We start from the raw sequence: 9,656 nt of genomic DNA on the forward strand, positions 1-9,656 counted from the left end.
AAAGTAACATCTTCTGCCTTATTTAGGATTTGAGTAACTCCCTTTTGGACTTTTAATGCAATATTATTGCAACATTTTTAACAGATGTTCCCATACAAAAAGACTATAAAGTCTCCAAACTGCAAAGAATGAAGAGCTTCGAAAATATAGAGCTCTAATCCCGTGAATCCCATAATTGTTTTTTATTTTCAGTCATGTCTGACTTTATGAACTTATTTGGAGTTTTCTTGGCAAAGATACTAGAAGGGTTTACCATTTCCTTTTAATTTGATTGATTCATTTGATGGATGAGGAAACTGAGGCAAATAGCTATGAGGTCACACAGCTAGTAAGTGTCTGAGGCTGGATTTGAACTCAGCTCTTCCTGACTCCAGGCCCAGCATTCTATCCCCTGTATCACATTGCTGCTCTGTAGAGACTTCATAGAAGTCAAAAGCCTGTGAAAATAGGACAAGGTGCAGCTCACCTTATTCCTGTCCACAACTACTCCCCAAACAGCTTTCAGGAGGCCTATAGAAGCTAAACTTAATTCCCAATGCTATTCTTCAGTTTAAAAAAAAAAAAGGCAGTAAATTGATCAACCTATACAATAGACCTCAGAAGAGCAAATATAAAGAAGTAGCAGGATAAGTGACTTGTTCCAAGACTTTTTCTATCTGAACCCCACTGAAAAAAAAGCAAAATAAATCATGTATATTAGACCTCTAATCTCAGTGGTATAAGGAGCTCCTTATAATGAAACTCCAAATAGATCACTACCTGGAGAGTTTCTAAGACTAATAACAACAACAACAATAATAATAACTGCCATTTATATGTATTTTCAAACATTTCTCAGTATTTTCAAATCCTATTTCTCAAATCATTCAAGGAACTATGAATCACCCTGTTTGGTTTTGTATTTTATTTTTTAATTAACTTTGTTGCCTGTTAATGGACATTAAAAAAAGTAATTTCAGAAAAATTTTACTACGAGTCTACCAAAGTTTTGTTAAAAAAAAACGAAGGTATCTTTCACTCTTAAAAAGTCTGAGAACCACTGATATAGTACTTTTAAGGCCTGGAAAGCTACTAAAGCTTTGTCTATCTGGGCTAACTACTCCAGGTTCCTCATCTATAAAATGAGGAGCTTTGTGATTTTAGGACTATTGGCAAGTGAAGTCATATTTTCATATCCCCTGTTGGTCTTACTATCAGGAGTCAGGCTCAATACATAAATACATAGACTTGGACTTGGACCATCAATTAAGGCAGAAGTTTTTACTTGAACAGTTAGCTTTGGAATAAGAAGTATTAAGAGAAGCCCAACAGGAAGCACCATGTGAATTTGCTGATTGTTCTGGCTGCCCTCACTAGACCCCCGTTTCTCTTGCCTTTTCTTAGACATCCTGACATCGGGCTTCCGATTTACAGGTGAGTCCTGCAATATCACAGCTGGGCTTTTCTTTTCAGGATTTTGTTGTACTTAAGCATTTCATCCACTTGCATGAGATATGTGGTGATTGTCATATTCTAAAATCTTCACACACACATAAACAGCCACCGCCAAGAACTGAAAGTCCTTGTGGCATAGGCGGGAGGAGGGGCGGTTGTTCTGAAGGGTTCCTGATGTATGTTACAGGATATTCTCAACACACCCCAGCCGATGATGGATCGGATGAACAGGTCTCTGAAACATCTGCTAAGAGCACTCCAACTACAGAAGGTGGGGACTTGCTTCTTTCCTCGCACCCTCCACCCAGTGCTTGGCCATGTTCCTTGCCTTTATTTTGCAATGCTTAAAACCAATCCATTTCATCCTTTTCTGACTAAATTGACATTTAGAGCAAAGGGATGTTTTTTAAGGTTTCCAGGGATGGGCCTTGAGAAGGTTTTAGAACCACGTGGAGCTCTCTTCCATTCACCAACTACTCCCTTGTCACAGTGGCAGCTCTCTCTTAGATCTGTCCTTTGGAGGCAGAGGATGCAGAGCCTTTCGGAAGCTCCCCTCTCTGTAGATCTCCTTCATGAATAACCTGCTCTCCTTTCCAATGTTCCGCCATCAAATGTGAGTCCTCCATTCCCCTAGGCAGCATAGCCTGGACCTCCCAGCTTCTAGTCTTGCTCCTCAGACTTTTAAGGACTTTTAGGTCCTTGCAAGGCATCTTCTATGTTTTTAGATTCTCAGATCATCTTTTCCTCCCATTTTAGTTGTTTTCTTTTCTCCCTGGAATGGTTCAGAGCGGCCAATGTTCCTTTCGGGCCAAGGATATTCTAGAAGGGATTTTTGCTCAGGTATCGATGAAATTAGACTCTTGTGGTCTCTTTAAATTCTGAGATTCTGTGATTCTTTGATATCCTTTGGACATCGTTCAGGTATTCAGTTGTGTCTGACTCTTCACAGCATCACCCATGGGGTTTTGGCAAAGGTAACATTGCCCATCTACCTTTGATGTGCACCTTTTACCTAATTCTTACCAGTGGTTCCAAGAAGCTGTACCATGCACAGTGGCTGTATCCTGGTAAAATCATCTCAGCACATGAGCTGGTTGAAGGTAACCAACAAGCCTCAAACCTGGCAATGATGAGGGGGACATCTACCGCAAGCACATGAAGATTCCTCCTGGCAGAATGGGTAGATGAGAACAATTTGTCCCAAAGGCCACGAAGGCGGCTGAAGCACATGCTATGGAGTACTTAGAGACTGAGACATTGAAGATGCCAAGGACATCCTGGCCCAGTGCCACTCGTCTCAACATTAGGTCTTCTTGCTGGACTTCAATGACTCTGAAAGTGAGATGAAGCTGAGGACATGGTGCCATTCTGCCTCACCTAAATCCAATTCACTCAAGAGTCAAGACATTACCCCATGATGTGGTCCTCTGAAAATGAAGCACGAACAACGATGACAACTGAAATAGCTTGCCCCTTTTTCTAGTGGATTAAGGTAAACAGAGATTAAGTGATTTGCCCAGGGTCACACAGCTAGCACTTGTCTAAGGCTGGATTTAAACCCAGGTTCTCCCTACTCTAGACCTGGCACTATCTGCTGATCCATCTAGCTACTTCGACCTGAGAAGATACCAAATATAACTAAAATATAATATAAAGAACATATTGTGAATATCCCTTTCTTTAGCTCTTTGAGATTTACAAAGTGCTTTTCTTACAATGAAGTGGATAGTTTAAGTATTATTTTATAGATAAGGAACCCAAGGCTGAGAGGAGTGAAGTAACTTCCTGATGACTATTTAGCTGGCAAATATCAGAGTCAGAGGGTGAACCTGGTCTCCTAACTCAAAGCCCAGCTTACTTTGCATTTACACTCTTAGCTTACATTTGTGTGGCTACTTTATTTAAACTAAGGTTTAAGCTAATGGTTAAATCAAAAGCCCTAAGCTAAAGGACTTTACATAATCTCTCTCATGTCTGAGAGATTATTGGAAATTCAGGTCTTTCTAACTCCAGCACAATTGCCTAGCTGCCTACAAATTAAGCTGCCTCTCATCCTCCTTGTCCTTAAGGAGCTCAGTCTTGTCAGGGAGACATAGTTGGAACTTAATAGTACAAGTTGACTCAGAACAAATATAAAATCAAGACATTCTCCTGAGAATTTCAGCAGTAACACTCATTTGTTGTTCAGTATCCCTTAAGACTGATCTTGGATCTCTTGGCTTCTTACTTTTCTCTAGACTTTAGAACATGTAATGTCACATCCAAGATGCCATCAAGACATTTTGGGGTTTTTTAAACTAATTCTTACACAGAACCTCAAGAGTTTTCTACATATCACAGATTTCTGAGAAGTGAAAAGAGGATGGCCCTTTCTCCTCAAAGATTCTCTGAAAGCTCTGATCCAGACCCAAGAGTAGCAAGGATATTTGATGTTGAGTCGTGTCCAACTTTTCATGATCTCATTTGGGGCTTTCTTGGCAAAGATACTGGAGTGATTTGCCATTTCCTTCCCCAGCAGCAAGAATATAGGGAAACAATATTGCCCTTCAACCTCTGTTTGAAAGCCCAGAGCTACAATCAGGAGGCTAATAATTAACATGGAATTCTTCAGCATCCCAACTTGGAAAACTTTCAAAGGCTGATAATTCTCTTCCTTTGTAAGAAGGCTCTGAACATCACAGGGTCTTTCTGAGGTGGCAGAATGAGGATAGAGAAATGAAATTTCAAATTGGCAAGCTGTGTGGAGAGTATTCATTAGCTCCATCTCAGCAAGAGGGTTGGCGCCAATTCTGGGCATCAATTATTTCCTTTTGTCATCCATGTTAAGAAGTATCTTACTTCATACTGTGCCACACAAATTAACTGCATCCCTCTGTTGTTAAATATCCCCCCAAAAGGAGGTTCCCACACTGTCCTAGGGATAAGACAGTGATTAACCATCATCTTATCTTCAACATTTTTTTTTATAAGTTGCCCAGGACCACTCTCTGGAGGAAGACCTTGTGTATAGCTTTGACAATCTGTCTGTCCCTGGTTTCCATTGCCAATAGGCTGTGTGTTTGTTTGGCTGCCATTGCATGGCCAGAATACTGTATTGCTTCCTTCCTGCTAAGTGCTAGACCTCCAAGTAGCTTGTTGCTCTGGTTTTTGCTTTTTTTAACCATTGCTTTTGCATGTGATCGAGTCACCTCAGTTTTGCCTCCCCCCCTTTTTCCTGCCATGCCTCCCATGGCAAGATGGAGCCTGTTGGCATCTCCCTGGCACCTCTTAAAGCTGACTCTTGGTGCCTTCCAGATGTGACAGCACCTTTAGTGGATGAGCAGGAACATGAAGATCAGCCTGCAGCCCAGGTGGAGATACCTGAAGGAACTACAGGTGAGGACTCTGAGACTCCAACAGGAGACCCACTGGTGCCATAAGAGCCTGGCTAAGGGGTTCTCCTTAATATGGGAGCTAGAGCAGCATCCACGCTGGGCAAAGGGAAGGTTCAGCCCAGCTGTACCTCAGTTTCTCTTTTCTGCTCCTCTCCAGGGGATGCTATTGGAAGAATTACTCAGAAAGTGTGGATGTGACAGTTGTAGTGTTAGCCTGATGAAACCCTGCTTCACTGAGCCCACACACCTTTGGTCCCTGAGTGACACTCAGACTCAAAACAGCTGTGTAAGCCTTCTTCATGTGACCCGTCACTGTGACCTTCCCTAGACAGTCTTAGTCACCAGGAATAGCCAACTCTCTCACCATCAGCCATTCCCCATCATGGCTATGGCATAACTTCTGGCTTCCATCGCCTTGTGGGCCATCCATCCCATGGCAACGGCTCTGAGGCTTGGGCCCGGGCTCCATCACCCTTTCTTCAAAAGCTCTGTTACAAGCACTCAGCAATTGACTGGCCTGCCAATACCGTGTGCATGGCTTTTCACGATGTATGTTGCCCGCTGTAATTGAAGAACATGTTGAGAAACATCATCCAACATCAGTGTCCAAGGCCTTTTGGCACCCCATACAGGAATGCACTGACCAGACAGTACAGGATGGAACCTGTCACACGCACAGCGATGGGGGGTTTGCGTCAGATGGGCTACCATCTACCCTTTTTTTTTTTTTAAACCCTAACCTTCTGTCTTGGTATCCATTCTAAGACAGAAGAGCAGTAAGGGCTAAGCCATCAGGATTAAGCAACTTGTCCTGGGTTACCCAGCGAGGAAGTATCTGAGGCCAAATTTGAACCCAGGTCCTCCTGACTCCAGGCCTGTCTTTCTGTCCACTGTGCTACCTAGCTGCCCCTGCCATCTACTCTTGATGCAACCAACCCTATTACTTAGCTTGGCTGAAATTCATGACTTCTAGACTTCCATATAATTTTACTTTGTAGCTTCTAGAGCAAAGGCTCCTAGTGGAGGGAGTGTTATGAAGAAAAGACTTTTTAAACCTTAAAGTACTTTCTATATTTAGGCTACTATTATTCCTCTTTTTATTATTATTTTGCTGCTTTTCATAAAGTCAGTGGATAAAGCACTACAGATTCAGCAATGGAGTTAAGTGTCTAGTTCCCAATTTCCCTCTCCACTCTTTATATACTAGGAAACTATAATATATGTGCTGTTAGCTCAAATACCTTAACTTCCTAGTTTCTCAAGCCACTTTGCTGCCATAATCAATTCCTCTGCTCCTCCTCAGCTACACAGGGGGATGGATGGTCCTATCCTTGTTCTTACTGACATCTCTAAGGGTTCCCCTTCCCAAAGTTTTAAAAACTCTGAGCTTCTTTATTAGGTCAGAGTCTTTTATCATTTCATACCTCTCTGCCTTCCAATATTTCTAAACCTTCATCTTTTAAAAAAATTATTTTCCCAATTACATATAACACTATTTTAGGTATGTTATATGTATGTAGTATTATAGTTAATGTAATATTATATATTATATATCATACTAATTTTTTTTTAACCCTTGTACTTCGGTGTATTGTCTCATAGGTGGAAGATTGGTAAGGGTGGGCAATGGGGGTCAAGTGACTTGCCCAGGGTCACACAGCTGGGAAGTGGCTGAGGCCGGGTTTGAACCTAGGACCTCTGGTCTCTAGGCCTGACTCTCACTCCACTGAGCTACCCAGCTGCCCCCATATCATACTAATTTTAACAAAATTATAAGATCTAAATTTCTCCTTCCCTCCTTCCTGAGATGGTAAGCAATTTTATCTGGGTTTTGCACATATGATCATGCAAAACATATTGCCAAGTTGTGAGAGAATACTCATATACGTGCAAAACCCCAAAATAAAAACATATAAATACAATGAAAAATAGTATACTTCAATCTTCATTCACACTCCATCAGTCCTTCCTCTTGGGCATATTATGATTTCTTTGTCATAAGACCTTGAGAATTGTCTTAGATCATTGTATTGCTTAGAATAGCTACATCTTTCATAGTTATAAACCTTCATCTTTATCATGATCTCCAATCCCTCCACCCCTTGGTATTTTCCCTGGCCATCCCTTTGCCCTGATTATATAAGTCTCCTCCCTTCTTAGGCTCAACTAAACCAGGTAAATCACTTCAATTCCTATGTGCCAAGGAACCAGTTCATCTCTGTGCTCTTTAGAACCGCTGTTCTATACTCTTGAATCCCTTGCCGCCTTGTTTGTTCATCACTTGTGCCTTGTCAGATGCCAATTTTTTTTTATTACTTTCACCATCTGCACCTCCACTACTACTCAGATGTAGCTGAAAGAAGGTAGAAGTTACCAAACTGAACTGACTTTCCGGGTCCACAATAAATTTAGATTTTCTAATTTCAAATGGAGGGCAGCTAGTTGGTGCAGCAGGAAGAAGAGTACCAGGTCTGGTGTCAGGCTCATCTTCCTGAGTTCAAATCTGGTTTCAGACACTTCCTAGCTAGGTGACTCTGAGCAAAACACTCACCTCTGTTTTCCTCGGCTTCTTCATCTGTAAAATGAGCTGGAGAAGGAAATGGCAAAAACGCCAATGTCTTTGCCAAGAAAATCCCAAATGGTGTCACCAAGAAGACAGATATGACTGAAACTACTGAACAAAAATCATCTCAACTGAACCCTCACTGGTGCAAGGCAGTCCTCTTCCCTAAGTGATTCTGTTATCTATCCCATTAGAATATCCGTTCCTTGAAGGCAGGACTATTTTTGTTCTTGTCCTTATATCCTGAGTGTTTAGTGCAATTGCTGGTCATAATAAGACCTTAATAAATCTTTGATGAGTATCATAAAGATTTGCCCACATAGTCTATATTTGAAGATGCTGTAGGGTTCTCTACTCCATTCACATAGCAGAGACATGACCAGGAATAAATGTGTCACGTCTTCTTTTTCTAAGAAAGGTGGTTGGTGGCACAGTGTATATTTGTAAAGGGTTATACAAACCTTAAAGTGCTAGCTACTACTACTACTACTATTCTTCTTCTTCTTCTTCTTCTTCTTCTTCTTCTTCTTCTTCTTCTTCTTCTTCTTCTTCTTCTTCTTCTTCTCTTCTTCTTCTTCTTCTTCTTCTTCTTCTTCTACTACTACTACTACTACTACTACTACTACTACAGTTACTAGAGCTTACTACGTAATTATTTTAGTTGATAAGATAGGAATTTCTGATGTTAGTTTCATCATTATCAAGAGTTTGGGGAGCAGCTGGGTGTCTCAGTGGATTGAGAGTCAGACCCAGGGAGGGGAGATTCTGGGTTCAAATCTGACATCAGGCACTTCCCAGCTGGGTGACCCTGGGCAAGTCACTTAACCCCCATTGCCTAGCCTTCACCATTCTTCTGCCTTAAAACCACAATACATCGTATTGGTTCTAAGACAGAAGGTTAGGATTTTTAAAAAAAAATTTTTAAGAGTTTGAAGGAGCAGCTAGGTAAAATATAGATAGAGTGTCACACCTGAAGTCGAGAGGCTCTCAATTCAAATCTAGCCTCTGACATTTACTAGCTGTGTGACCCGATGGGCTAGCCCTTGCCATTCTTCTGACTTAGAACTGATATTAGTATCAGTATATTAGTATCAGTAAGGTAATAAGATTAATACTAATAAGAAATAAAAGGCAAGGGTTGGAAAAAAGTTTGAAGTGTATCTAGCTATGGTGAACTATGAAACTTATGTAAATAGCCAGCAAAGCATCCTTCAGCTCCCACTGTCAATTGTAATGCAATCAGTGAGTGTTATCATTTAGACCTTGGTGGCATCTGTGAAGGGAATAACTCCAACAGTAAGGAGGAAGCGAGATCAGCCTCCCAGAAGTTTTCCTCTCTCCAGTTGGCTAACACCCCAGTTATGCTTGTGGTAGGTAAATCTAGTTTGCTTCTCCCAACCATGCCTGGTCCCATTTACAGACTTCAGGCCCCCCTAGAAGACCCTTGCTCAGAGTTCCTTCAGGCTTCTGGCCCTTGTCTTGGGCCATCTTGGACTGGATCAAAGAGCTTACCAGTATTTCCCTTTGGTTTTATTGATTATTTTTCATCTGGTGCCCTTTTTCATGTTCATTCACTGGAGAGATCCATAGGGAGGAGCAAGAAGCAATCATTATATCATCTTCCATACTGGAAGTCTCCCAATTACGTCTTTTTTTTTTTTAAACCCTTGTACTTCAGTGTATTGTCTCATAGGTGGAAGATTGGTAAGGGTGGGCAATGGGGGTCAAGTGACTTGCCCAGGGTCACACAGCTGGGAAGTGGCTGAGGCCGGGTTTGAACCTAGGACCTCCTGTCTCTAGGCCTGACTCTCACTCCACTGAGCTACCCAGCTGCCCCTACCCAATTATGTCTTAATCTAATTCATTCGTTTAAATGTTGACCTAGACAGAACACTAGAAAGTTCTCTCTGGGTTGATATTAATCCATTAATCACTGTTATTTCAATCCATTTATTCATCCAGCTACAAGCCTATATAATATATAGTTCTATCAGCTAGATTTTTTTTCATTTTTCCATCTTTTTTTCCAATATTTTTTACATTTTTCCAACTTTTCCACAAAATATGAAAGGTTTTTGCCAAAATGCCTTAATGAAATCTAAGTGTTTGGGGCAACAGTGGATAGAAAGCCAGACTTGAAGTTGGGAGGATCTGGGTTCAAATGTGGCTTCAGACACTTAACTGTGTAACCCAAGCAAGTCACTTAACTCTAGAAGGAAAGGAAGGAAGGAAGGAAGGAAGGAAGGAAGGAAGGAAGGAAGGAAGGAAGGAAGGAAGGAAGGAAG

At 41.4% G+C, this 9,656-nt stretch overlaps 1 protein-coding gene across 4 annotated transcripts in view; it reads left to right on the forward strand.

Annotated features, from left to right (window-relative positions):
* MAPT (microtubule associated protein tau) overlaps positions 1-9,656 on the forward strand; it is a 92,545-nt gene that overhangs the window by 13,113 nt on the left and 69,776 nt on the right. For 2 of the 4 annotated variants that reach the window (XM_044676998.1, XM_044676997.1), the window contains exons 2-3: positions 1,622-1,705; positions 4,729-4,809. The exons of the other annotated variants lie outside the window; for them this stretch is intronic. In XM_044676998.1, the coding sequence (XP_044532933.1) occupies positions 1,622-1,705; positions 4,729-4,809 (165 nt within the window). The remainder of the gene's footprint in view (positions 1-1,621; positions 1,706-4,728; positions 4,810-9,656) is intronic. 4 annotated transcript variants of the gene reach the window in all.

This window comes from Gracilinanus agilis, chromosome 4 (assembly GCF_016433145.1).
Source record: "Gracilinanus agilis isolate LMUSP501 chromosome 4, AgileGrace, whole genome shotgun sequence".
NCBI lineage: Eukaryota > Metazoa > Chordata > Mammalia > Didelphimorphia > Didelphidae > Gracilinanus > Gracilinanus agilis.